Source organism: Osmerus mordax, chromosome 9 (genome assembly GCF_038355195.1).
Source record: "Osmerus mordax isolate fOsmMor3 chromosome 9, fOsmMor3.pri, whole genome shotgun sequence".
NCBI lineage: Eukaryota > Metazoa > Chordata > Actinopteri > Osmeriformes > Osmeridae > Osmerus > Osmerus mordax.
In genome coordinates, this window is record NC_090058.1 from 4,507,517 (window position 1) to 4,535,493 (window position 27,977).

Consider the following 27,977-nt stretch of genomic DNA (forward strand, 5'->3'; position numbering starts at 1 on the left):
CATATACAATTAATGGCTCAGGCATACAGAGGGAAGTTATTTAAAATATTGTCTTTATCAAAATGTTTGATATTAGTTTAAACAATAGGGTTGAAGGTGATGCAGTATTTATTTATTTTTATTCTCCACAATTTCCCTACAAATTATACCCTCTCTAGTTCAATTTATTCTTTCATATATTCCAGAGCCTTATCCAATGAGAAATAATCAAAGGGTTACCTTGAATTAAAAAAACAATTACCAATATAAACAATTAACAACATATCTATCAATCTGATTTTAATTCGTTTTAAAATTCATACAAAAACAGATTTTGAAAAAGAAGAGGTGATTCTTAATACAGTAACTTTACATTCATTTAATCTACTTCCAGTTACAAATTCGAACCTACAGGAGCCAACAGGCACCTCCTCTTCTCACAACCAGAACCAATAGGAAGGATGGAAGTGTAGTGGAGCAATCCTATTGGTTTATTCTTCTGGACTTCATATATCTATCTTTAATATTACAAATATATAAATGTCAGAAACTAAATGCACAGTGATTATCAAAATAAAAATTGTGTAATAATAATAATAGTAACTTGAAACAATTCTTCAACTGTTCCCACCGTCATCTACTAGAGATAATACTTGCCTGAATCTCAGAGACAGTTCGGCCTCTGTGCAAGCACACTCACCCAAAATACACAAACATACACGCATGCATCCAGCCAGCCAGCTACACAAACAAGACACACACTAGATCAACTAAACTTCTTAATAACCCTTTAAGATTTAGGCTGTTTTCAGTTGAGTTTACCTTGCTGATGTGTATTAATCGTTGACATAATGATAATCACAAATAAAACCACATTGAAACACTGATCTGAGGTGACCTGACACACATATCACATAGTAAAAGATACAGCATTCATATTGTAGTGGAGAAGAGAGACAAACAGCTGGATAGTGATGATGTGACAAAAACCTGTGCAGTACTGGGGAGGAAGTGACCAGTGATGTTTAATAAGATACACTTCTGCTAGTCACCTTCATCATCATCATCAATAGGACTGCTACTTCACAAAGCACAATACACACCTTAGAGCAGGATGTGTATATGTGTGTGTGTATTAACATCACCTGTGTGTGTGAAACGGGTGTACTGTATATGTAGGTCCATTCAGTAGGTCCCTGCATGTGTGTGTGCGTCTGTGTGTGTCTGTGTGTGTGTAAGCGCACTAGAGGCTCAAAGGTCTAAAAAACAGATACTGTACATTTACAATCATAAATAGTTCTACCAGAAAAATTGCAGAAGAGAGACAGTCTAACTCTACTGCTGCCAAGTGCCAAGTCTTTCCATAAGGGTGGAATGTGATTGGTTAATTTAGTGAAACAGAAACAGGAAGTAAAGAACCGAAACAGAGAACAAATCCTCTGTCTTTTCTTCCTAGAGATCAGCTAAGCCAATACACAAGTGTATGTTTGTCCTCTGGTTCACTGGTGGTAGACAATCTGCAGCTAACTGTGAATAAGAGAGTAAGAGAGAGAATGAGAGAGAGCCTGTGTGTGGGTCTCCTCAGCGCAGCCAGGAGGAGGGGACCCACTGGGGTTCAGTGTCCAGCTTGTTGATGAGTCTCAGCAGCTCCTGGAAGGCCTTGTCCTGGTCTGTGTTCACGATGGCCGCATCAAACAGGTGGCCGAAGTTCTGCTCCATCTCTCGGGCCTTCTCGATGATGTCACGCAGCTCCTCCGGCTAGAAGGGGAGAGAGGAGCAGAGCAGGGTCGATGGGGTGATGTCATTTGGTGCTGCAACAGGCTAGGTCAACACACGCGCACAGAAAAAGACAAACGCATCAAGGTGGTACCTTGGGGTTTTTATTCTCCTTGGCCAGCAAAGCTCTCAGGCGTTCCTGGGAGGGAGGAGCTATGAAGATGATGTAGGGCTTGAGATCGGAACTACGCAGCACCTTCAATGACTGGAGGGAGAGAAGGATGAACATGCTGGCAGTTTTCATTGCTGTGAAGATGAGTTTGTATATGAGGATTTCAGAGTGAGCAAGTAAAAGAGAGTGAGACGGAATGCGTGAGAGGGAGAGAGAGTAAGAAAGAGAAAGAGTGTGAATGAGTGAGTTTGAGACAGAGAGAGTGAGAGGATGAGAGAGTGTGTGAGAGAGATAGAGACAGAGTGAGTGAGTGCGTGAGTGAGAGAGAGAGACAGAGTGAGTGAGTGCGTGAGTGAGAGAGACAGACTGAGTGAGTGAGAGAGACGGAGTGAGTGAGTGAGTGAGAGAGTGAGTGCGAGGCTGACCTGCGTGTGCAGACAGAGCAGGCAGATCTTGCCCGTGTTGATGAGCTGGCGGACAGAGTCACTGCTGGTTCCGTACAGGTTCTTCTCAAACTCGCCCGACTCTATAAACTTGCCCGCCGCCGTGTCCGCCTCGAACGCCTGCCGCGAGACGAAGTGGTAGTCCCGCCCGTTGGCCTCCGTGTCCCTGCGGCTGCGCGTGGTGTCTGCCCACAAAACACGCCAGTCACATGTCAGAACCCACACAGCACTGCCACGGCCAACATGATACGCAAGGAATATTTTCAAAGTGACACCCCAGGTGGGTGAACGGTCTCCATGAAGAACGAGTGACAGTATCTGAGCCTAAACACCTGCTTTAGAACAAGCAGGTGTCGCGTATCGACGTGTCGATGGTGTGAGAGGAGGGCCTTACGTGGCACGGCTCCTCCAAACCTCTCGGGCTCGCTGGACAGCAGCCTCTGCCGCAGCTCGCTCTGACCACAGCTGGGCGGACCAATCAGAGCGATCGGACGCTTGCGATTGGCTGGCTGGTGGTACAGTGCCATCTCCTCATAGGTGAGAATCTCTTCGTTGTCGAAGTCTGACGGAGGGGAGAGATGAGGAGGTGGGAAGGGAGGAGAGAATGAGGAATCCAGACAGCCGAGTCGAGGAGCTTTGATAAAACGACCATAAATAAACCAGTTCCGTAGAGGATAGGCAAACATCAAAGCAGTCTATTTATTAGGTATTTTGGTTGCCAAGCAGAGTCTTACCGTCATTCTTGTGGGCGTTGTATAACTGCTTCTTCCTCTTCTTCTTGTTCTTCTTTGCGCACCACAGTTTCCCTGGAGACCAAAGGTCAGAGGTTAAAGCAGAATTGGCCCTGGCCACGCCGATGCAAACTGGTTATTCATAGACTCTACACGTGTGGATTAAAGTGGACACCGCGTGCTTGTGTGTTTTTATGGCCTTTGTCATTTGGGTCCCTGTCTGACTCACCTGACTTCTCTGGCTCCTTGTCTTCCTCTATGGTCTGTTTCATCGCCTCTCTCTGCTGCTGGAAACTCTTCCCTGAAGGAGGGACGGAGGGAGAGAAGGAAGTAAGGAACGAACGAAGGAGAGAGGCAAAAAATGATTGTATCTTTCGACCTGTGATTCAGTTCCTTGCTTGCACAAGGCTGTTCCTATGTCATGGATGTGAGTTAGACTTACCGGGCACCAGTCCAGCCAGGGGCTGGTTGTCTTCATCCCCGTCCCTGTAGGCCTGCCACCAGTTGGGGTCGTCCTGGCTGATGATGTGGAGGATGTCCCCCTTCTGGAAGCACAGCCCCAGCTCCCGACACGGAACGTAGGGGTCGTCTGATGGGTCGTAGTCAAAGTGGGCCTTGACGTGGACCTGGAGAGACAACAGAGACAGTTAGACCAGGCTGGGAGGAGGGGAAGGTAAGGAGGAGAGAGAAGGGCGGCTGGCTGTTCTTACCACAGTCTCTTTAACAGGAGCAGGTTTACTCTGAGGGCTGGGGATGAGGATGAATGTGAGGGTCCCGTGCATGTCCGCCTGGGGAGACAGACAGATTAGAGGAAGGACAGACCCAATGCTGAACGTCTGTATGTCTGCCTGTCTGCCTTACTGTATGTCTGCCTGCCTGTCTTACTGCCTGCCTGCCTGTCTTACTGACTGCCTGCCTGCCTGCCTCACCAGGATGTCGAAGACCTCGTTGACGTCCTTCCCCCTGATCTCCGCCCCGTTGATCTCCAGGATCTCATCTCCCTCGTGGAGCAGGCCGCTCCGCTCCGCTGCCCCGCCCTTCACGATGCGGCTGATGATCACACTGTCCATGTCGTTCCTCACCGTGGCCCCCTGACACACACACACACACACACACACTGATTAAACGCTGGCGGGGCAGGAGTGCTCAGGAGATGTGCAGTGAGCTCCAGGGTTTAGGGGCTCACCAGGGGGATGTCCCTGGCCTTCTCGATGCGGACGATCTTGACGGTCTCCCCCCCCCACTGGGAAAGGGTCTCACAGGGCCCGCCAGGGGGGGTCACGGGCTCCAGCTGCATCTCCTGCTCCGCCACACAGTCATGAGCCAGCAGCACGGCCTGCAGACAACACACACACGTGTGGTTGGCAACCTTCAGATTACTAGCCCAACTCCCTCACCGCTCAGCCATCTGACTCCCTTTTACACAAACATACACAAACAAGCTTGTACAAACACAAATGTAGAACACACACACCTGTATGTGTGTAGAGGTGAGCAGGGAATGGAGTTGTAGGCCCTCCTTGTGCTGACTGGACAGAACCATGGACTGGACCTGAAGAACACACTGGTGGTTAGACACACACACGCCAGAAACACCCAATGTGATATATTTATGTTGCGCTCAACCAAGCTGAATTGGATAAACAATAACTTGAGCTTTTCAGTGGTATGGGTGTCTATAGATGTATTTATTGGACGTGAAGTCAGAATTCCAAACCCAGAAATACTCATGAGCAAACTACTTGCTTGTCTATGGACTTAGATGAGGGGTCACATTGGGGTCAAGTTTGGGTTAGTCCCAAGCACTTCACCCAGTCACTAACCTAATCCTATTTCCATTTCTCTCCTGGGATGAGAGACATGCTGGCAGGGCTGACGGCGTTAATGAGAACAATCAGATCATCCAATGGTTGCTGTTGTTGTTGGGTAACAGAACAGAGGGGCTGTTGTCTAGCTGGCCTCATTACTGGAGCCGCGCTGGCCAACCCAGACCAGGACCCTGGGACAGAACTGCCTGTCCCGGGCCACCCCAGTGGCTCACTGGGTGAGTGTGTGTACCGTGTAGGCTCACTGGGTGAGTGTGTGTACCGTGTAGGCTCACTGGGTGAGTGTGCGTAGCGTGTAGGCTCACTGGGTGAGTGTGTGTACCGTGTAGGCTCACTGGGTGAGTGTGTGTACCGTGTAGGCTCACTGGGTGAGTGTGCGTAGCGTGTAGGCTCACTGGGTGAGTGTGTGTACCGTGTAGGCTCACTGGGTGAGTGTGTGTACCGTGTAGGCTCACTGGGTGAGTGTGCGTAGCGTGTAGGCTCACTGGGTGAGTGTGTGTACCGTGTAGGCTCACTGGGTGAGTGTGTGTACCGTGTAGGCTCACTGGGTGAGTGTGTGTACCGTGTAGGCTCACTGGGTGAGTGTGCGTAGCGTGTAGGCTCACTGGGTGAGTGTGCATAGCGTGTAGGCTCACTGGGTGAGTGTGCGTACCGTGTAGGCTGAGAACTTTCCGCAGCGGCCTGGGTTCTCGGCCTGGCCTTGGCCCTTTGCTACATGTGTTCCCCTCAATCTTTCTCCCTGTCTTTTTTTGTCACGCTTCACTTAAAATCTGTCCAACAACCATTTCTTTTTTTATAAATCAAAATAACTGACTGTCCCTTAGGATGAGAAGGAGTGATAGGGGTGGAAATAAGAGGGGGAAGGGGTGTGGGGGGCAGAGGGAGGTGGGGGGGTGTGGGGGGCAGAGGGAGGATATCAAGGTCCTTACCTCCTGGGCCAGGGAGAGCGCATGGTCGGTGAAGGGGTAGGGGGGGCTGGGCCGGTTCATGTTCTGGGCCACGGCGTTGTGGATGTTGACGGCCTTCTGGAAGTCTGTCTTCTGGACGAGCTGTAGCACCAGCTCGATGTCGGCCTGGCTCTGGGAGTCGCTCAGACAGCCCTGCACCTGCTTCAGAGACAGCAACAGCTCTTCCAGCTCTGCGGCACACACAAACGCACACACAGGTTAAACAGGTACAGCTTACACATATAGAACTGAAATACATACTCCTCATCTCACTGCTGTATTCAATAAACCATGTCAGCCAAGACTACAGGACAAACTGACTGTGTGTGTATGTGTGTGTGCAAGTTGGAGGAAGGCTTGAGCTGTCGCCTAACTGACTATAATAATAATGACGTTGTTTTCTAAGAGTTTTTAATTAACTTACCCTTCCCTCCCTCCCCCCTGCCACTTCTCTCCACCCTCTCTCAAGACACTCCTCACACCTCTTCCTTGACTTCTGTACAGAGTGCTCTCCTCCCCTCTCCTCCCCTCTCCTCCGCTCCCCTCTCCTCTCCTCCGCTCCCCTCCCCTCTCCTCCTCGTTCCCAGGCCCTCAGCAGAGGTCTGACAGGACGTGACCCCCTCAGAGAGCTTTACTGCAGGAATGCACAGCAAACTGCACTGTCTGCATCTGTCTCATTCTTAATCCTCCCTGGAAATGTTGTTCGAGGGGCAATACAAGAGAAAAACAAGCCTGCCTCCACACATGAAGGAAATGGGGAGAAACACCCCCCCCCTCCTCCAGTCTCCAACCTGTCCTTGATCAAGGGTCCAACCACATCCCACACAGACACAGCCCTGACCAATAAGACCAATAACAGTGTCCCCCCAAAAACATCCTTTAGAATCAGCCCTGACCCAGTGTGGGCCACACCAGGAGACTCACCAAGCAGTGTGGGCGCGCCCAGGCCGGGGGGCAGTCCGAGGGGCGGCCCGGGTCCCTCCACGGGGTCGAAGGTGGGGTTGTCGATGCCGACCTTGGGGTTCTGGGCCAGCTTCTTGAGACGCATGGAGGCGTTGAGGTCCAGCTCCTGCCGCTGCCTCCCCTCCTCCTCCCTCCTCCTCCTCAGGTCCTCCTGGTGCTGGCGGATGCGCTCCAGCTGGGCGGAGCGACGCGCCGGCAGGGTCCTGGCACCCAGGTCGCTGGGACAGTCCACCGCCATCTCCCTGTGACCCTCTCCCCCTGAGCCCTGACCGCCCTCCGAGTCTGTCACATGACCGTTCATGTGGGATGTGGTCATCACAGTCCCCGACGACTTGGTCGCAGCGTGTGTGTGTGTGTGTGTGTGGTTGTTAGGGGTCGGGGTGTTTGTGTGTGTCCACGGGTTGCCGGGGGAGGTGGGTCTCTATGAGGGCAGCTCTGTGAACTGGTCAGCCATGACACCTAGAGGCACACTGCAGCACCTGAGGAACACAGCATGAGGCACTGTTAAAATCACACTCTACAGGCACAACTACACACACACACATGCGCATGTGGCATGGACACACACACACTATAGTAGTTGTTTAACCTCCTAGTAGCACTCTTATTGACACTGAGTACAGTAACAAGCCATATAATCCCAACGGAGTACACAGGTCACTCTGACTGCTGGGAAGATGTCGGTAGGTAACCTTTGCCCGTCCATCTTCCCCTCCACAAGTCCTTCCAAATTCCTTTCGTCCCACTTCCCCCCCCTCCTCCCTCCCCCCCCTCCTCCCCTCTTAGGAGATTACCGAGCTGCGACGGCCCCTACGTGTTGTCATGACAACAGCTTTGTCAGCGGGAGGGAGGTCCCAAGCTTGAGGGGGAAAAACACACACACAAAGACAGGCGCACACTTGGGAGGGGGGAGGGAGGATGGTGCAGACAGAGAGAGAGAGAGAGAGAGAGAGAGAGAGAGAGACAGAGAGAGAGAGAGACAGAGAGAGAGAGAGAGAGAGAGAGGGGGGGGGGGGGGGAGGTACCCTCATGTCCACGACCGCCTCATACCGAGGGTCTGTCCACTGGGAGGACAACCATCTGGAACCAGCTTTTCACACAAAAAAAGGGTTGGAAAAAAAAAAAGTTTCGAAAAGGTTGAAAAAAAACTAATTCTGAAAAACCTTCGAAAAATACTTTTCTATAGGTTGAAAAAATATTTTCAAATATGAAAAAAAGGTTGAAAAGGTTGAAAAAACTAAGTTCAGAGAAAAAAAACTCGCCCTCACAGAGATCCCTCCCGTTTCCAGATTTTTCTATTGGGGTTTCGGTCATGATGGATTAAAGGCAAAATGTCATTTTGCTTTGGAAGCCCACCTGTATTACCCTAGCGGACCACTAGTGGGCCGCAGCCCAGAGGTTGGGAATCGCTACTCTACACAGTCTACTGGCTGGTTCCATGTTTCACTGCCTTACCGGCTGTCTTGTTTCAGTGGTTGATAATTGCACTGGTGGACTGGCTTAAGAACTGGGGTGACTGGTGAACTAGCAGACTGATTCTCCTCAGATAATGAACTGTAGTCTGTTCATTCAGGGGAGAGGAGGAGAGTGGAACACGGGTACAAAAGTGTGTTACAACAACAACAGTGAGTGCTGATAATATTATTGCACCTCTGATGAACAGGCCTGTTGAACAGAAACTCTGGCGCACAAACACACTCCCCTGGGCGGTCTTTGTGACGAGGGACAATTCCCATGATGCAGCAGGCAGGAATGCCAGGCTGCCTGGGAACAGCATTCCAGAGCAAAGCAGCATAAGGACCTATTGTGATTGCCAGGAAGGACTGAGTATGTGTGCTCACTGTGGCTCTAATTATAATCTGAAGCAGAAGCCTGATTAAGTACAACATCAGATACATGTGTGACACATGTACACACACACACAGCTACTGTACATCTCTCAGCTTGCTGGAACAGGGCTGTTAGCTGGGAGGAAGGGGGTTTCTCTTGTATAAACACATGGCTAGAGTATCAACAAATGGCCACAGCCCATACAGAACATTGACTACAGGACCTGAAACTACACACACTCACCTGACAACAGAATATAAAGCTAATCAAGGTTGGCAAGACCACCCCTCATCCCTGCCTCCTTCAGCAGAACACACATCTCCTGCTGTCCTGGGCCATCTGCCGCTCTGAGGCTTAGTCACCACACACTAGCGAGTGCGAGTGTGTGTCGGTTTGAGTGTGTGTGTGCCGGTTTGAGTGTGTGCAGGTGTTTCGGTTTAGGCACCGTGAGTACGTTTTGCTGTTGCTGCATGTTACTGCTGTGTCCTAGACAGTGTGATGCACACAGGTACACTTTCAGCTATTTGGATTACATGAGGCTATAACCAAATGAGGCGAGTGACCCAGACCATGCCTCTGTGGTCTGTACACAGGAAGGAAGGCACAAAGCAAGCAGGCGGTGTGTGGCTGGTTGATCAGGCTAAAGCAGTGGTTCTCAACCCTGGTTCTTCAGAAAACCCCTGCCTGCATGTTTCAGATCAGGGATGTTCAATCCTGGTCTTCTGTGTCTGCTGTCCTGTATGTTTGAGATGTTTCCCTGCTCCAGCACACCTAATTCAAATGAATGGTCGTTTTCAGGCTTCCACAGAGCTTGATAACCCATTCATTTGAATCAGGTGTGTTAGAGCAGTGAAACAACTAAAACATGCAGGGCAGGGGATCCCTGGGGACCAGGGTTGAGAGAACCACTGGGCTAAAGCAAGAGCTACGATGTAAACAAAACAGACCACATGACCTTTCAACTCATTCTCACCGAGACTAGCCAAGCAGCCCTACCGGTCTGTTTCATAGACACAGTCTATCTCTTCCACTATTTCCATATCCAGCACCCAGAATAACCCAATCAGCAGAAACACATCAGGCTAGATGATAGCAGATGCTGAGTGTTTGTTTTGTGTTTGTATGTCAGTGTGTGTGAGTAACCTCTGCTGTCAATGAGGGAGCAGAACCAGACCAGTCTGTTATCTCCTTAGCAACTTCTGCTCCACATTCCATTGGAGTTTCTCTCTCATACACACACAGCACATTACCTTGCTCACACACACACACACACACACACACACACACACACACACACACACACATACACACACAGAGTCAAAGTGGAGACTGCAGATTCCAGGCAACTGAGAGCAGGGCACGTACCAGAGCGTACCAGGGGGAGGGGCCTGCTGGACACATTCAGATCCAGGACAGTCCACACTACATTAGGAGGGCTTTACCTCCTTGATGTACACAGTAGTATTTAGTCCTAATTTCACATAAGGGATCTTTAAACCCCCACCCCGACCTTGCTCCAGAGATAAAGGAACCAAGGGTAAGCGAGTTAATGTATAAACCAGCAGGACACACTCTCCACATAGATACTCTAACCTCCCTACAGTCTATATTTCAGACTAGCCGAGCTCAGTCCCTACAATGCTAAAGCTCAGACTAGCCTAGCTCAGCCCCCAAAGGCTAAAGCTCAAACTAGCCAAGCCTAGCCCAGTCCCTGCAGGCTTTAGACACAGGTGAGATGTGCGACGTCTGTGGAACCAGGGCCTGACAACAGTGATCAGAGTCAGGGGCTTTGGTGGTAATGTAGCAGGAGTAAGGCTAGCAGAGGAAGCCTGGGGCCAGCGGCAGGCAGCGAGAATAGGGGAGCAGGGCTAGGACCAGTAGCAAGGTTGAGGTCAGTAACAGGGAGCAAGGCTGGGAACAGTAGCAGTCAACCAGGCTAGCGATAGCAGCAGGGAGCAAGGCTGAGCATTGGAATATCGCAGTGAGAAGCTTCTACCGGTGGGTAAAGCCAGACAGGGCATTCCTGAGGAGAGAAGGTTCACAGAGAACACAGAACCACTGTGTGAATACTGGCCTCAAGCCCACTGCTGTCCTGTCTTTACCTCCAACTGCCCTTATGAGGGGTGAAGGAGAAAGACAGGTAGAGCTGGAGGGAGTGAGGGAAGTTGAACGGGTGTTTAAGATAGACAGATAGAGAAAGAGAGGAGGGGAATCAGAAGAGATGGAATCAGAAAAGGACACATGAAATAAGGGAATATGATTGGACAGTGAGAAGGAAATGAGGGTTTGTGCAGGTGTGTGCCTCTGTGAATAATGCATGCCCAAAAAATCGAGAGGCAAGATGCTGCATTAACACTGTCTGCTGTGTTGCATCCTGGGATGCCAATGGCCAGTGCTGAGGTAAATTGACTCCACTCAGCCAGAGTCTGAAACTGATATCAAGCAGACTGAAACGAGAGAGAGAGCGAGAGAGAGAGAGCGAAAGAGAACATCCAGTTCCGTGTATGTACTCTTGTATAAAGCATCCAGCTGACAGACCGGACCTCATGGTGGCATGGAGCAGCCTCTGCCACACCCAGGTGTTCGAGGACCACTTCTCGTCCAAGACTAAGAGAATGATCTCAACTCTCCTCCAGGCCTGACCAGGTGATTGTGCTCCACTTTACTCCCACTCGCTGCCTAGCTACCACTGCAGTCTGGTCGGTCAGGGTAACATCTACATCATGTGCCTGTACAACACTCACTCAGAGAGACAAAAAAAGATAAATACAACAATAGCAAAGCGAGTCAGATCATCTGATCCAATTGATTATGCGCAACGTACCAAACAGAGCACTGACTGTGACTTGTAGATAGGTCCAAAGAATTTGTCAAGGACAAGATTTGAGTCAGTCAGACCCCTGTTATCACTGTGAAGCAGAGCTAGCACTGACTGGGGAGGCTGAGATACAGGAAATGATAAGATTGAGAGGAGGTTGTTGAGGACAACCACAGTCAGCCTGTCCTGTGGGTGATGATAAGACTGTACACGTGGGGTGACTGTGTTCTGTGTGGTATGTAAGAGAGTGTGTCAGTATGGGCGTCAGCGTGTGTAATTTAGGATGGGGGTGTGGTCGACAACGGTTAGATTTATTTTCGGTAATTTAACAAGTTAGTGTGACCAACTGTTGTTCCTGGGGAAGTTACCTTCCATAAAGTACTGCCTAGTAAACGCAAGATTGATAAAGTGGCCTACAGGACCTATAATATTATGTAACTGGTCGCCTTAACAAAACAAATTAATTTAAGTACTGTATATCGGGCCCTGACATATCAACGTACGTGTGTAACTTGGAAGACCAAACGATAAAGAAACGTGTACAGTGGATAGTTAGCCAGCAGATTCTAGTATACTACTATTCACTGGTTTGGTTAGATTACAGACATATCAGACAATATTTAGACATGCAACAAGTCGGAGCTTAGCAAAGAGCTAATAGGCATGCCTTGACAGGCAACAGCAGTATAATAAGGCACGGCAAAACAAAAATTGCGACATTTTCAGCGAGGGTGGTCAGCGCAGTGTGACAGGGACCTCCCGTGACTTTTCAAGTGGACGCTGTTGTGATTAGACTAGCAAGCTACGTACACGTAAAATGATCTTTACAACAGCTTAACATATTAACTTTGATCTACCGAAACTTAGTACCGCCCACGCAAACATTTCCGACAGTTTACCCTTACACACGTTATATGAATTGCATAATAACGTAAACTAGCAAGCTAGCTATTAGCTAGCTCCCTAGCCTTCCTGACAACCTGTTGCAGACAATGCCAGTTCAACATTCACAGAAACAGGCGACATACTCACTTACTCTCGTAACGTTCTAGTTTAAATGTTCCTTTAGGGCGTATCCAATATAATATCATATGTTTTGACAGAGTTAGTCGGCAAAAACCTTACCTAATTCATAAAATTATGTGGCAAACTTTGTACCACAATATTGCTACTCCAAATTCTCTCCCTTCCGTCGCTTGTCACTCCCAACTCGAAGCTGGGATGAGACGGGTCTCACAGCGACTCCACAGCGCCACAGTGCCTTCATGAAACAGGCTTAGCTATTGGATGATGCCAGGGACAGAATGTCGGGAACGGCCAATAAGATCTATTGTTAGAGAGGGTGAAGAGAAAGGTCAAAACTCATACATTTAAAATTATTCTTAAGAAATAAATGATAACGATCGTTTTACATAATGATCAAGGATTGTTTTTTTAATTATTAATTTCAATATCATTACAGAAAATGTTATAGTACAGAGTTCTTCAATGACCTCTCATTGCTTTGATAATGTCTTACATAAGAGTGCTGGTCGCATTTCTGTACAATATTACTCTTTTTCTGTACATTGTTTTAAACAGTTGTTAAAAAGGCAGTCCGCACTTAAATAAGCTGGTTCTCCCTTCTGAAAGATGAAAGTAATGAAAGAGAAAGTTTTCTCCGGTCTCCCCAGTCTCTGGGTGGGTGGGTGAGCTGGTGGGGTAATAGATGGGGGCAAGTGGGGTAGTAGATGGGGTCAGGGCAAATAGGCAGGTGAGGTGGTAGGAAGCTGGAGGATAGGTCAGCTGTTGTGACCGGATAACCCCACTACCTTGCCCATGCCTGCACATTTGGCACCGCGCACATAAACACGACTCACAGGATAAACAACAAGCAAAGCTGGCTATAAAGCCTTTATGGAGATTAAATGAGGGAGATATGAGGCATAGAAGCACTAGAGGGAAAATATGTCACCTAATTGCACCATAAGGATGATACAGCCCTCCTCTCCAGCCAGAGCAATGTTCTGACATCATATCCTGCCAGGAGAGGAAACGGGCATCTCCAGAGGAGCTCTACTGCTACAGCTAACAGGAAAGGGAGGGGCTAGCACTGAACACACAAAGCAAATGGGAGGAAAGAGAACACAGTTGATAATATAATATAATGATAATATCAATAACCATAATAATTAAATATAATAATCATGATAATTATAACAAGGATATAATACAGAATAAATCTCTTATATTTCATATATTCTTCACTTCAAAAGCTCATATTTTTTCTGTCTTGTAAATACAATGATCTTTTTTTTTTTCTTCTTCACATTGAGATTGATAAATGTACTCCTATAGTATTCTTTGTGATTTGAGAAGTCGATATCCCAGTTCAGTACAAACTAGCTGTGCCATTGCATATTAATGGGATAGTTTGATGATATGTGAACATGCAGCGCTGCTCCGTCCAGAAAGTGACATCATAGCCGGCCAATCACCATGACGTCCACCACCTCCCCCTTGTGCAGCTCAACGTATTGCTCCGTCTTCGGGGGCAGCATCAGCAGGCCGTTGGCGCTGCGCATGCTCATCAGGCGGCTACTCATCTGGTTCCCTGGGGGACGGGGATGGAACATTGTCACGTGTGTGTGTGTGTACATATTTAGGTGAATTGTGTGTGCATAAAGTGTGTGTGTGTGATGTACGTGTGTGTAGTGTGTGTGTGTGTCCTACCTGTACTCTGTGCCCAGGGCAGGGGCTCCTGGTGATGCCAGGTGAGAATGCAGCGGTGGTACTCTGGACGAGGATCCAGTTTCACGTCACAAGACAACTGCATGACAGACACAACACAGCGCACCCTGATGACATCACTACACCCTGATGACATCATTACATTTACACAGATAGCAAACAAGCCGGGGGCAGCATCTCCTGTCCTTCATTACTGTTTCCCCCCTCATGTCGCTTATAAACTACAGCAATGTCCTAATGGACTTACTGTCCACACTCAAACTGTCAAATAAGTCAAACGTCTACAGCTAGTTGAGGATTTGAGATGTAATTATTACACTGTGGTATTTTGTTTTTGTTCACCATACATTAATCAGCTCGCAGCTTACAGCTCAGTGGGTTAGTTCTCACCCTGGCCTTGATGATAGTTGGCCGAGGATCCAGGATACCCTGCATCTTCCTCAGGGCAGGAATCACAAACAGGTTACAGGTGACCACTGCTGACACAGGGTTACCTGAGAGAGAGGGAGATAGAGGGAGAGACAGAGGGAGAGAGAGATAGAGGGAGAAAAAGAGAGGGAGACAAAGAGAGAGAGAGAGACAAAGGCAGAGAAAGGGAGAGGTGGGAAGACAATGTTTCCACATAAATTTTTCCAGACAAAAATTGTGCACGGTTTGGTAGAGGTTAGTTTAAGTTTTTTTCAGTTAATTGAATTAGTCATAGAGTAGGTTTGATTCAGGTCTGACTGAGGTTGGGTTTAGGGTGGGTTGAGTTGATGGTTGGGTTGAGGTTGGTCTTAGGTTGAGGTTTAATTGAGGTCTGTCTGAGGTTGGACTAAGGTTGGGTGGAGGTTTGTCTGAGGTTGGACTAAGGTTGGGTGGAGGTTTGTCTGAGGGTGGAGGATGCTGTACAACCAGGGGCACCTACTTCCGCGCGGTGGCGGTGGGACGGGTTGTCTGCTGGCCTCGGTGTCGCTCAGATGCACCGCCTCCACCAGGGCGGCGCCTGTGTCTCTGAAGGTGAAATTACCTTGGAGGAACAAACACACTAGTCACCTCAGCCTGGTCTCAGCCAGGACAGAAGACCAGCTAGCAGGGCCTTAGACTGGAGCTCCACAAAGAGACTCTACAGTGCAGCTCCACACTGAGGCTCTACCGTGCAACACCACAGAAAGGCTCAACAGTGGGCTCTACAGTGCAGCTCCACAATGGGGCTCTCAGACACGACAGGCACACGGGGGGGGGGGGGGGGGGGGCCTTGGTGACAGGGTGGCCTCCACACACAAGGGCTCTGGACTGTGGCTTCAACACAGGGGTAGAGCTGGGCAGGGGAGGGCCTGATATGGGCTTGGGCCACGGGTAGGACAGAGGTATATAAAGACCCTGGATAGGAGGAAGGTATATAAAGACCATGGATGGCTGGAAGACAGGAGGAGGCCTGGTAGGGAGGAAGGCCTGGTAGGGAGGAAGGCCTGCAGGCTGGAGATGGGGGCTGAGATTGAGGGAGGATCAAGGTAAGGGAGGGTTGACGGGTAGGTTAGTGAAGGTTAAGGTAAGGGATGAGGTAGGGTTGAGGACAGGAAATGGGAAAGGGTCTAGGGTAGACATCCAGAATACCTACCTGGCAAAGCGAAAATGAGTTTCCGTGCACCGTCGATGTCAACAGTGGCAAATGTGGTCGGGAGGCTGGTAAGAGATAGGAGACAGTCAGAACATGCATCCCCTCTCAGGGCGCAACATTAACATTTTTTGGCACTGGCCCCATCGGGCCAGTGGGTTTGAAACTTACTGGCCCCAAGACAGTTTTTACTGGCCCCCCCTCCAAAAGTTGTAATTTATCATTGTTACAACAAAACCAAAGACTTATAAGTTGTGTTATTCTGTTAACATATTTAACCATTTATTAAACACATCCTGGATATAAAAACAAACAAAAATGAAATCACATTTCTAGTGATAAAAAATTAAAAGGTAATAGTCAGAAAAACAATTGACTTAACCTCAAACATGACATGGTCTCTCCCCTGCTGACAGCCATCTCTGCACAACTCTGTCTGGCTGAAACTGAAACCTCTGGTCCCTCAATGCTAATATATAAAAGCTTCCATAGCATTTCATCAGTATGATACTGAGTACCCAAGTCGACACCATTCTTCTGCTGCAGTTCAATTGCCTGGGGAAACTAGGCGAACGGCTGGCCCTTCTTAATTACGTGATATGCGGTTGTTATAAGTCGTGCAATAACACGATGGGCATCTACATTTAAATTCCTGACCAGCATGTTCAACGGCCTCGAAGATGGATTGTCAACCATCCGCTTAGCTGTCACGCAAACCAGGGGCTGTCTGCTAGCATGGCTGGTCAGGTATTGTTTTCGAAAATTGTCGGTGCCTCTGTAAAAATATCCATTTTGTCTGCTTTAGACGGGAACATACGACAGACGACACAGTGCATCTTCGTTCCATAAAAAAGTTGCTTCCGTTTGAGCTTGTAGCTCTACTTTGCTGCCATCTTCACCTTATTGTCTCACGCCAGTTGTAAAAAAATGCATCGAGATTAGAGAATTACAATTTGACAACCACTCGTCACTCACTACTCAACTCTTGATTTGCCAACTGTGCGCCCCACGAGCTGCAAAGTTATTTATGCATTTAGCAGATAGCAAAACATATGAAGGATGTTAACTTTTACAATGCGAATTTTCTTTTCAATCAATAATTTGCAGTGGCCCGATCGGGCCAGTGAGTTGCTAGTTTAACTGTCCCGACGTTACTTTTTACTGGCCCCGGGCCATCGTTATTGTGGAGCCCTGCCCTCTGCTAAAAGCCCTAACTCGTTCCCCTGTCTCCCCTACATGTCTCACCCTGGCTTCATGAAGACCCGTCCAAAGTGGATGTGGGCATGGAGGTCGATGTCCAGCACCTGCTTCAGGTAGTCCTGCAACACATACACACACACACACACACAAACACATATATACACACAGTTTCTCGAACAAAGTACCCACACCGACACACATCCACCCCTACACACCACTCCACCCCCACGCAGCATTGGGGTCCTCACCTTCTCCCCCATGGACACGCCCCCTGAGGTGATGATGACATCAGCGCGACTGATGCCCTCGTTCAGTGCGTTGAGAAGATCGTCTGGGCTGTGGAGGAAGCAGGGATAGATCCGTTACACATACAGTTCCTCACAAGCCATTCATTCTACAACTGACTCCTGCTAGTCGAACAAAATAGGAATTTCTTGACGTTGTTGTCTAAATCGTGTAGTACTCAAGATAGGTCCTACACAGAGAGTCATCCTGATGACCTCATCCCAAACACAAAGTCATCCCAGTGGGCTTCTATTGTAGTACTCAGATCAGCTTGGGGAGGGTTAGGGAGGTATTCATGGTTACGGAGTAATTATGGGGTGTTTACTTGTCTCCTACGATGCCCAGGTTGATGGTAGGGTAGCCATGTTCCTGGATGGTCGCCAGCAGAGTGGATCTGTTGCTGTCTCGAATCTTTCCAGGGTGGAGGTCATCTTCTGGGTTCAACAGCTACACAGGCCCACACAAAACACACACAGTTATCTGTTCCGTACAGACAACACCAAATGTGTGTGTGTGTCTGTGTGTGTTTGTGTGTGTGTGTGTGTGTGTGGTTTCCCGCTCACCTCGTTGCCAGTTGACATGACAGCCACCACAGGGAATTTCTGTACCTCCACCTCGGTGACCCCCACTGTGGCCAACAGACCGATCTCTGAAGGCCCCATGTGGGTTCCCTTAGACAGAACACACTCCCCCCGCTTGATGTCATGACCGATGGGCCTGTAGGGGGTAGCAGAGAGGCATTCAGAACACAGGTAATCCAAGCCATTTCAGACACTTAAGATCTTTAGTTAGTAAGTATTGTGTTAATATGTATTGTGTAATATGTAATACTTAGTGCGATTTGAGCCTATAACCCAACAGTGTGCCATGCTTTGTTTAGCTTCATAGAAACCTCCAACACGGGGCCTTCGACGTACGTGTGATAACGTCCAGAAACGGAGGAGCGTTAGGTCACGTTTACCTGATGTCTTGGCCAGGGCGCGCCTGCACCAGGATCCTCACCTCCAGCTCCTCTGTGCCCTAAAACAAGCACACCCAAACCCCGTCAGAGAAAACGGAGGGACACAGGCAGAAAGAACGTCAGGAGAGACCGACAGAGAGAGAGAGAGAGAGAGAGAGAGAGAGAGAGAGAGAGAGAGAGAGAGAGAGAGAGAGAGAGAGAGAGAGAGAGAGAGAGAGAGACACAGAGACAAAGAGAGACAGAGAGAGAGAGAGATCCCGACAGAGGAGGAACAGATGAAGGAGTGACTGGAGGGAGGAGATGGGGGAGACTCACGTCCTCGGACTCCCTGAGCAGTTCCGTGTCCTCCACCTGCACCACGGCATCCGCCCCGCAGGGGATAGGAGCCCCGGTGGTGACCCTCATCACCTGGCCTGGCATCACCGTGTGGCTGGGCTGCTGGCCTGCCTGGGACTCCCCCATGATGAAGCGGTCTCCCGGGCCGTCCGCAGCTGGAACACACACGCACACCATCCATATCCAAACACACAAAGTAGCTATCACCTTGACAAACTCTTTTAAACTGCACAGTGACTGTCCGAAGTGGCTGTTGATGTGAGCGTCCGTCTGTCTGTCTGTCCGTCTGTCTGCGTCTCACCTCGGACGGCGTAGCCGTCCTTCACAGAAGCGGGGAAGGGAGGGAGGTTGTCTTTGGCGTAAACATCCTGAGCCAGGACCCGCCCCATCCCATCTGGACAGGAAAAGGGAAACAGCAAGAGGCTTCATTCAGTATGTAAAGACAACCGAGAATGGCATCTGCATGCTGGCGGTGTGTGCTGTGTGTGTGTATGTACAAACGTGTGTGTGTGTGTGTGTGTCTGTATGTTGATGATGAGCCATGCCACAGCAGCCCAAGGTGATGATGAGTGGCTGCTGGAATGAGCAGCCAACATGGATACGTACACACACATGATACTACACTGGGACACACACACACACACACACTCACTCACATGATACTACACTGACACACACACACACACACACACACTCACTCACTCACATGATACTACACTGGGACACACACACCTTATACTACACTGGGACACACACACACACACACCTTATACTACACTGGGACACACACACACACACCTTATACTACACTGGGACATACACACACGATTCTACACTGGGACACACACACACACACACTGTCTTACAGACAGTCCTAACCAATGACGAAAGCTAATGAAACCAAACACTGGCCTGCTGAAGGTCTTGTCTGGTTCAAACCCTCCATGTGCTCCTGGGATGGCCTAGGGTCAGGGGTCAGGGCTCTCTCTTATTCTCTGATCCACATGCATGTAAAGTGTCCCATGCAGCAGTAGCAGCAGCAGCCATCACTATGGTCTGGTCCACTTGTGTGACAACGCCCCCTCTGGCCTGGAGGTGACATGACCCTGCCGTGACCCCCCGGGGTTCAGCCGTGCAGGTGGAGGGGGGCGAGCACTGACCTGGGTGCTGCCAGGGGCCCAAGCCAGTTGCCAGGCCGGTTGCTAGACCCGTAGCCATGGTAATGGTGGCACCAGCCCTCCTGTGAGTCTGTGTTGCTGTGACGGGGAGGGGAGGAGTCTGTCTCCAGGCCACACCCCTCGGAGCCCAGACAGACTTACGAGGGGGAGGGGCAACTTCTGCAGCTCCTAAATCTGCAGCTAGCAAGTGGAGGGTCAGGGTTCAGGGATAGGGCATAGACACATTAGGGGTCGAGGGCTACTGCATCTTAACCATCATCATCACCAGTGTCATCATCATCGTCAAACCAAGGAGACAGACGGTAACCATGGAGACAGGGATGCTGATAGGTGATGACAGGAGACATGATGGAAGTACAGGCATGACACGCTTGTATGTGTGTGTGTGTGTGTGTGTGCGTGTGAGTATATTACCTCTCTGGTTTGATGATGGTTGGTTTGTGTAGAGTGTTAATGTGTGCAAGTGCAGTCCAGAGTGTGTGTGTGTGTGTGTGCGCACACATCTGTGTATTACCTCTGTAGTTGATGATCTCAGTGCCCAGTACAGGGGTCATCTCCAGCACAGTGATAAAGGCCTTATCCATGGAGGTGAGGGGGAACGGAGACATACGGTGACGCCTCGCCACCTTACTGATGTCCACCGCGCTGTGGCCTGAACACACACACACGTGACACACACAAAAACATTACAGACATTTACATTTCGCAGACGCTCTTATCCAGAGCGACTTACAGTAAGTACAGGGACATTCCCCCCAAGGCAAGTAGGGTGAAGTGCCTTGCCCAAGGACACAACGTCATTTGACATGGCCGGGAATCGAACTGGCAACCTTCTGATTACTAGCCCGACTCCCTCACCGCTCAGCCACCTGACGTCCTCCAGACACATAAACCCACACACAAACACATCCCCACAAATGTCACACACACACACGCACACACACACAACTATTACTCACACCAGTATCTCACAGTTACTTACTGGCTCTAAGAATGTTCTCCTTGCTGCCACAACGTGACTGAACCTAGAGAGAGAAAAGAATTGAGGGAGAGGGAAAGAGAGAGATGGATGAAAGGAGATCATCACTATGACTACAACAACCATCCAGCTAGAGCCCTTGGAGGATCCTGACCACCCTTCCATCCCCGTCCCAACCGCAGACAGGAGAGAGGGAGTGAGGAGAGAGAGACAGAAAAGTCAGTCAGGAAGTTGAGATCGAAATTTGCCTAAAGCAGAGAAGAAGAAGTGCGCACAAACACACGCAGGCCACGCCCCTGCACACGTGCACGCACACACACGTGCACGCACACACACACACACACACACACACAAAAGGCCCAGTAACAGAGAAGCTTCTCCCCCAGACCCAACTGACAGCTCTAAGGACGCCTATAGTTTCCATTAGTACGCTTTCATTATTCCTTCCTGCTTTGCTCAGCTCAACAGACCCCACTAGATCCTCCCTGTCGGCGCACACAGTGCTGCCATCAGGAACCACACAGCCACAACTACACACACACACTCTCTCTCTCTCTCAAACACACACACACAGGTGTGTAAGTCTGGCAGAGTTATCCTGGTAAATGAAAAGGGTGGGTGGAGGGAGGGAGGGGACAAAGGGATGGGTGGAGGAGGGACAACGGAGAAGTAGATGGGAAGAGGGGTGGAGAGGTAGAGGAGGGATGGATGGATGGATGGAGAAGCCAGTGAGAGACGTAAGGAGGATGGGATGCATGGAGAAAGGAGGGAGGGAGGGGTGGAGCAAACAGAGAGGAGGGAGAGGGGGAGGGAGGAATGGAGGAGGGAGGGAGGTTTACCTGGTCCAGGGTAGAGTACCTGGCCTTGAGCCTGATGACCTCATCAAGGTGAGCCCTGAACTCTCTCCTGGAGGCCTGGAGAAAGCCACAGGATAGTAACTCACCTGACACACACACATGCACACACACATACACTCGCTTGCACGCACACACACACTACCATTGCTGTCAGTTGAACATGAGGGATGAAGAGACAGGAAGCCACAGAGATGAAGCCTTTACCAGTTGACCCCGTAGCATCACTGTTTCTATCACACTGAACCATTCTACAATGGTTTCTAGAATGCTATGACACTGACCATTCTAGAATGCTGCATATCTGTGCATGAGTGGTGGGGCTGAGCTCATGGCTCGAGACAGTTGCAACAGATTAACATGGATTCCTTCACTTCTCTTCCTCCTCCTTCTATCTCCCTGTCTCTATCATACCTGCTTCCTGATAAGAATGTTGAGGAGGTCCAATCAGAAGCTGTTTAAACTCAGTGACCAAGAAGTGAACTGCAAGATGTTAAAGCAAGAGAGATGAGAAAGCAAATAAAAACATCAGCAGAACTCAGCACAGGCTCCCCATGACTAAACAGGTGGGAGGGAGGGATAAACTCTGAGGGGGTGAGGAAAGGAAGAGGGGAGGAGGTACAGGGTTTAGACAGGAGGAGGTGCAAAGGTGGTGAGAGAGGAGGAGAAGCAGGATGGGAAAGGAGAGGTTAGTAAAGAAGGGAGGGAGGGAACAGGTGAGGGAACAGGTGAGGGTGACGATGGGGTGTGAGGTGGTTGCCATGGATACAGAGCATGCTGGAGTACCTGTGAATTACTATAAGTGGATGAGCAGGAAGAGGGGAGCTGCGCCTGGGGGGCGAGGGAGAGAGAGAGAGAGAACAGGGTTAACACACACACACACACGCCCGCACGCGCACACACATACACCCCCGCACGAGCACAGACACACGCAGACTTAGAAACACACACAAATGCATACACGCACACACAGAAAAAGAAACACACACACACCAACACCTAAACACGCACACATTCACACCAAATTTGAACACAAACACACCCACGCAGAGGTTATGAAATGTATGTTTTTCATGTACTTGGAATCCCTTAAATATAAGTAAACTACTTTTAACTTGTGTCTGTCAGCACTTCCCTGACCAGCACCTCCCTGTTCCCGCTGAACATAAGAGTCTTTATGTAACCACCTCAGCATTGCAGCTAGCTAGCATCCAAGCTAGGAGAGCAATCTTAACACCGCTAGCTAACTCAACCAGTGTCCTCTACAGCACCTAGCATCTTGGCTAATAGCAAAACCATCATGTACCATTGCGAAGATAGACAAGTACCTTAACTAAGATGCTAACAAGCCAACAAAGCCCCCTACCCTACAAAAGACATCTAGCGAACACTACAACACACAAAACAACTGTCAAATATGCACACACACACACAATCTAATTCCCAGAAATACCTGGGAGGCTGAGAGGCTCTCGCTTACCATTGTGCTGTCTTCTGACTGAGAGTAGGACTCCCACACACACACACACAAGCAAATGTGCGCGCGCACAAACACATTCACACACAGAGCGTAGAGGGCGCAGTGAGCCAGAGGAAAGAGAATAGAAGCATGTAGGATGGAGCCAAATAAATAAATAAATCAGAGTAGTCGGAAAGCGATAGAGAGGTGAGAGAGAGAGACAAAAGAGAAAGATAGAGATGGAAGAAAAGGATGAAGAACTGACTGCCTGCAGACAGGTACCTTGTCCAAGCCTGGAGAGAGGATGAAGATTGTGAGCTGGGATGAGAGGTGGGAGGGTGGTCCTGGGGGAGGAGGGGCCTGGGCATAGTGGGGGAGTTTGTAAGGAGGGGTGTATGGGAGGGTATTACCTTTGGGGGGGGGGCAGGATGGGGGTGAGTAGGGTAGGATGGGGCATTACCTTGTGGGTGGAGGATAGGAGGAGGGTAGGAAAGGGGTATTACCGTGGGGTGGGGGTGAGGAGAAGGGTATTACCTTGGGGGTGGGGTTGAGGAGGAGGGTAGGAAGGGGGTATTACCTTGGGGATGGGGCAGGGTGGGGGTGAGGAGGAGGGTAGGAGGGGGGTATTACCTTGGGGGTGGGGCAGGGTGGGGTGAGGTGAGGAGGAGGGTAGGAGGGGGGTATTACCTTAGGGATGGGGCAGGGTGGGGGTGAGGAGGAGGGTAGGAGGGGGTATTACCTTGGGGGTGGGGCAGGGTGGGGAGGAGGGTAGGAGGGGGTATTACCTTGGGGGTGGGGCATGAGGCAGTGGAGAGACGGGAGGTGGCCTGGGCACGTGGAGACTCTGAGGGGGTGGTGCTGAGAGACGCAGTGTCCCGAGCCTGGACCCCCCGCGAGATGATGGCGTCAGGGATCTAACACACGCACAGGTGACGAGGGAGACAGTGGAAAAAAGGGAGGGAGTGGTTAGTTCTAAAACACAAACTATGCTCACATGAAAATTCGTAAATAAGTTCATATAAATCTACCTGTCCATCAGCACATCTCTTTAATTCTTACATACTACTAGATGAAAGTTGGAAGAGACCAATAACAGGAGGAGGGGTGGTCTGTGAGGATCAATGAAAGGGGGAAGGCAGTGTGAGGAGAGTGGGGTGGGCAGGCCTTACCGGGGGGTCGCCACAGGAACAGGTGAAATGTGTCGGGACAGGTGTGTGGCCAGGCAGGTAGTGCCCACCTTTCGCCATGACAACAGCGTGGTTGGGGGGTGGCGTCCCCCTCTGATGATGAATATGACACAGGTCAACAGGATGGAGCACAAACAAACACACTCACACATGCATGTGCATAGACAATCACACACACACACAACCCCCTCCCCCCTCCACACAAACAAACAGGTAAACAAGGACATCAGGATGTACAGGGAGCGCTACAGACACAGACATTAAAACCCCAGAAGGGGGAGATTACAGGATAAAAAGGAGGGAACTGCAATGCATGAAAACAGACCAGCTGTTCATTTCATGGACACACACACAAGCAGTGGTCAGTGTGTCCTGTCCGGGTGTTACCTTGGCAGCGATGGCGGCCGCGGTGATGTGGGAGGAGCCAAGGTGGTTGGAAGTCAGACTGTTGCTCTTCCTCTCCTCCTCCTCCTCTTCCTCACACTGCACCCCGCAGTCCTTGGTGTGGCGTGGGGGGGAGTGGCGGAGCGGAGGGGACAGTGGGGGAGGGGGGGAGGGGAGGTCTTGCAGAGCGTCGTGGACACCCTTCACCTTCACGATCGCATCACGCAGCAGGTCGATGGCGTGAGGGAGGGCCGGCAGGATGAACTGGAAACACTCCTTCACACACACATACACACACGCAGAATTATGTGGGCATGTTTTTGGGGGTAGCTATGAGAGTTGAGGTTCCACACACACACACACACACACATACACAGAGGTGGTCTTACCTGAGAGCCCTTCTTGCTACCTGGCAGGTTAATGATGAGGGTTTTCCCCCTGATCCCACACACTGGCCTGCAGAGAAACACAGAGTGAGAGCTTGGACTACACGGAAGAAACAGCGATAGCAGCTGTGTGTGTCTGTGTGTGTCTGTGTGTGTCGGTTGTTTTACCTGGACAGCATGCCGAGAGGCGTGACGTTGAGAGAGCCCATGAGCATGGCCAGAGCCATCCCTGGAGCCTCACGCTCTATCACCTCCCTGGTGGCCTGTCGGGACAGTACAGTGCACCATATCAAACACAAACACGTAACACATACCTGCACTCATGCACCACAGAATCAGAATTGTGTTTAATCACCAAGCAAGTGGTCACAAACAAGGAATTTACTTTGGTGGGCAGGTGCATACAGTGAACATTTAAACATAATGAACAAAATAAAATTTTTGAAAATGTACAACAAAATAAAATACTAGGGCTATACAATATAATATAAGATAAATAAAATAGGGACACTCCACTTTACATACAAACACACAACTGACACACACACCTCGGGTGTGACATCACGAGGGGCAAAGCCGGTGCCCCCAGTGGTCAGGACCAGGTTTAGCTCCATCTCATCACACCAGTCCAAAAGCGTCTCCTAGACAACACAACACATACACAGTTACACTCACACACACTAATCATATCCCAGAATACTATCACCTTGTGTGAAAGTAGCACACGTGACAGGAGATATACAGGGTAGTCTGTGAGATATTTGGCCACGGGGCCTCACAATCCTAGGTTAAATGTAAGTAAATGTTAGATGGTATTTCAAGGTCAAAGAGTTAGATAGAGTGCATGACAGAGAGAGACAGACAGAGAGAGACAGACAGAGTCAGACAGACTCACCTTAATCTCATCTATTTCATCAGGAACTATTTTATAGGCTGATATGACGCCTCCCAGCCTTCAGAAGAAAAAAAAAGATAGAAATGAAAGAGGTTTAATTTTAGCTTCAGAGAAAATAAAAGAGGGAGGGAGGGAGGAAGAGAGAGAGAATGCATGTGAGTTTGTCTGTTTTAGTATTTGTGTGAGGAGAGAGGTTCTTGTCAAGCGCTGCATTCCAGCTGTGCAGATCTAGGAAATCTCTCCTCCCCCACTTCCTTTTCCCTCATGCCCTCCTCCCCCCCACCACCTCTGCCATCTTCCTCTCCATATAAGTGTAAAGAATATGAGAGAGTGTATGGATGAGCATGTGGAAGATTTGAATGTGTGTGTGTGTGTGTGTGTGTGTGTATATATGTGTGTGTGTGTATGTGTGTGTGTCAGGGCACTCACAGTGACGGGTCATGGACCAGGTCTTTCAAGTTGACTCCACTACGGTCCTCTGCAAGATTCCTAAAACAGCTGTCACTCACTAGAGAGAGAGAGAAAGGGGGGGGGGGGGGAACGAGGGGGTGGAGGGGGCGAGAAAGTGAGTAAACCACGTGACTTCAGAATGGCGGGCCATCAGGCAAGCACCGCTGGATAAGCAGACTAGTTTCTCAAATACAAGGAACACTACAAGCCATCATTCAGGTATAGGCCTACACCGCATGTCTCAGTTCATCCTGGCCATTTACTATCAAATTTCTGTGAAATACATTGTCGAAATCAAACAACGGTTCAGTTTGTTTCAGCACCCCAAAACCAGCGGACAGCGACCACCCGGGACGAGGGGGGCGGGGTGGGACGGCTGTATGTGATAGGCTCCTCACGACTGTGGGGCAGCTACGCCAGCTGACTGTAAATAATCATGCATCATTTAAAATAAAATAAAAATTTAATTCTTTTTTTTTTTTTATCTCGTTGGCCAGAGCAACAACCTTGTAGCTTACGAGCTAAGCCTCAGTATTGTCTTCTCGGCAAAACGAGCTCGCCAGGGCCTTACACAATCGAACAAGATGTGTGCAGCCTGCTAATCTTCGGCTGATTCAAGAAGCTAGCATGCCAGGATCTCTAACTAGCTAGCTTCCTAGCTGGCTAGCTTATTCTCAAGTCATGCACGATCGGTCACCTTTCCCATTAATCCTAAACAATTTCCACAAAATGGAATTATGTTTTGCAGCTAACATCTGGATATAACTCCAAAGATTGATGGATTTGCTCAAAGCTTGCCTGAGTAAGATTTGACCTGCAAAACCGACTCTTCTAGTTGCAAAAATTATTTCTGTTAGCTATGTTTGATCCATCTCTATCAGCAGCCCTCATACATTTTCATACAAGCCCGTGACCCTGGCAGAATCCGGCTCGTGCCTGCTAGCTCGCGTGCAGTACATGAATAATTCATATCACAGAACTGTTTCGCTACTACGGTGTGAAATGACTATCAAATGATAACATTTAACACAAATACATAATTGCTTGTAGATGGCACAAATGAATCCAAGCCCCAGCCTCAGACAAATTGCCAGTTATCGTTAGCTTGCTAGCTACGTGACAATCGTCTGCAAATCCGTGGCTTGTTGTGGAGAGTAGCGGACGCTTGACAGGCGAGACTAGAAGCCGAGAGATCCAGCGGTGTTGGCCGCTGGTTCACTAGCGAAACACGGAGGAAGACAGCTCAAGAAATCAAATAAATATAGCGGAAAACGACATGTGACAGCAAAACTATAGGATTAAAAACTATTTGCAATTACCAGTTAAAATTCCGACTCGAATTTGGTGATCGTGGTTGGTTAAAATCATCCCGTCTGACGCCATGATCCCCTGCGCTCTGGCCCACACTGGCAAAGACGAGAACAGAGCGCATCAAACTCTGTGTGAAGGGGAGGAGGGATGAAGCGAACAAGCCCTGAAAAGACGAATTCAGACTTAAGTCCTGTAGCAAAACCAATGAGGTTATATGCTTCCGACATGTGATGTCAGTCGTCCAGCTAAAAATAAGAGATGCCGTTTATGAAAAATGTCTTAACATATGCTGAAATCCATGACCGCCACACATTGAGCAGATTTGACAGCCAATCACATGACCATACGGTTGTCACCTGA

At 49.4% G+C, this 27,977-nt stretch overlaps 2 protein-coding genes across 6 annotated transcripts; both read right to left on the reverse strand.

Annotated features, from left to right (window-relative positions):
* Positions 1-264: 264 nt before the first annotated feature.
* pals1a (protein associated with LIN7 1, MAGUK p55 family member a) lies at positions 265-12,639 on the reverse strand. Of its 3 annotated transcripts, none has more exons than XM_067243814.1 (14): positions 12,551-12,639; positions 6,739-7,256; positions 5,797-6,005; positions 4,516-4,593; positions 4,228-4,377; positions 3,971-4,132; positions 3,752-3,829; positions 3,484-3,667; positions 3,271-3,342; positions 3,045-3,116; positions 2,705-2,872; positions 2,293-2,495; positions 1,850-1,960; positions 265-1,737 (listed from the first exon to the last, which is right to left on the reverse strand). In XM_067243814.1, exons 2-14 carry the CDS (start codon positions 7,091-7,093, stop codon positions 1,561-1,563), a joined length of 2,019 nt encoding a protein of 672 aa, XP_067099915.1. In that variant the 5' UTR covers positions 7,094-7,256; positions 12,551-12,639; the 3' UTR covers positions 265-1,560. The 3 variants fall into 3 exon arrangements, with proteins under 3 accessions (XP_067099915.1, XP_067099916.1, XP_067099917.1); XM_067243815.1 differs by having other exon boundaries at positions 12,462-12,620; XM_067243816.1 differs by lacking the exon at positions 12,551-12,639 and adding an exon at positions 12,458-12,514.
* Positions 12,640-12,844: 205 nt separating this feature from the next.
* gphna (gephyrin a) lies at positions 12,845-27,881 on the reverse strand. 3 transcript variants are annotated; one of them, XM_067243131.1, is made up of 24 exons: positions 27,626-27,881; positions 26,286-26,364; positions 25,857-25,914; positions 25,510-25,602; positions 25,130-25,224; positions 24,965-25,031; positions 24,579-24,851; positions 24,174-24,284; positions 23,790-23,918; positions 22,332-22,376; positions 21,531-21,605; positions 20,695-20,737; positions 20,227-20,364; positions 18,836-18,928; positions 18,514-18,689; positions 18,199-18,257; positions 17,801-17,954; positions 17,563-17,684; positions 17,201-17,288; positions 16,998-17,071; positions 15,756-15,820; positions 14,546-14,649; positions 14,138-14,234; positions 12,845-14,018 (listed from the first exon to the last, which is right to left on the reverse strand). In XM_067243131.1, exons 1-24 carry the CDS (start codon positions 27,687-27,689, stop codon positions 13,885-13,887), a joined length of 2,436 nt encoding a protein of 811 aa, XP_067099232.1. In that variant the 5' UTR covers positions 27,690-27,881; the 3' UTR covers positions 12,845-13,884. The 3 variants fall into 3 exon arrangements, with proteins under 3 accessions (XP_067099232.1, XP_067099230.1, XP_067099231.1); XM_067243129.1 differs by lacking the exons at positions 21,531-21,605; positions 22,332-22,376 and adding an exon at positions 15,063-15,164; XM_067243130.1 differs by lacking the exons at positions 21,531-21,605; positions 22,332-22,376.
* Positions 27,882-27,977: the final 96 nt, after the last annotated feature.

Coding starts and splice junctions, on each gene's coding strand:
- pals1a (XM_067243814.1), bottom strand. CDS start 7,093: ATGACCACATCCCACATGAACGGTCATGTGACAGACTCGGAGGGCGGT. Junction 4,133..4,227: donor AGGCCAGGGACATCCCCCTG/GTGAGCCCCTAA, acceptor TGTGTGTGTCAG/GGGGCCACGGTGAGGAACGA. Junction 3,117..3,270: donor CAAGGAGCCAGAGAAGTCAG/GTGAGTCAGACA, acceptor TTTGGTCTCCAG/GGAAACTGTGGTGCGCAAAG.
- gphna (XM_067243131.1), bottom strand. CDS start 27,689: ATGGCGTCAGACGGGATGATTTTAACCAACCACGATCACCAAATTCGA. Junction 25,915..26,285: donor CTGGTCCATGACCCGTCACT/GTGAGTGCCCTG, acceptor TTTCTTCTGAAG/GCTGGGAGGCGTCATATCAG. Junction 17,955..18,198: donor CGCCCTGGCCAAGACATCAG/GTAAACGTGACC, acceptor TACCCCCTACAG/GCCCATCGGTCATGACATCA.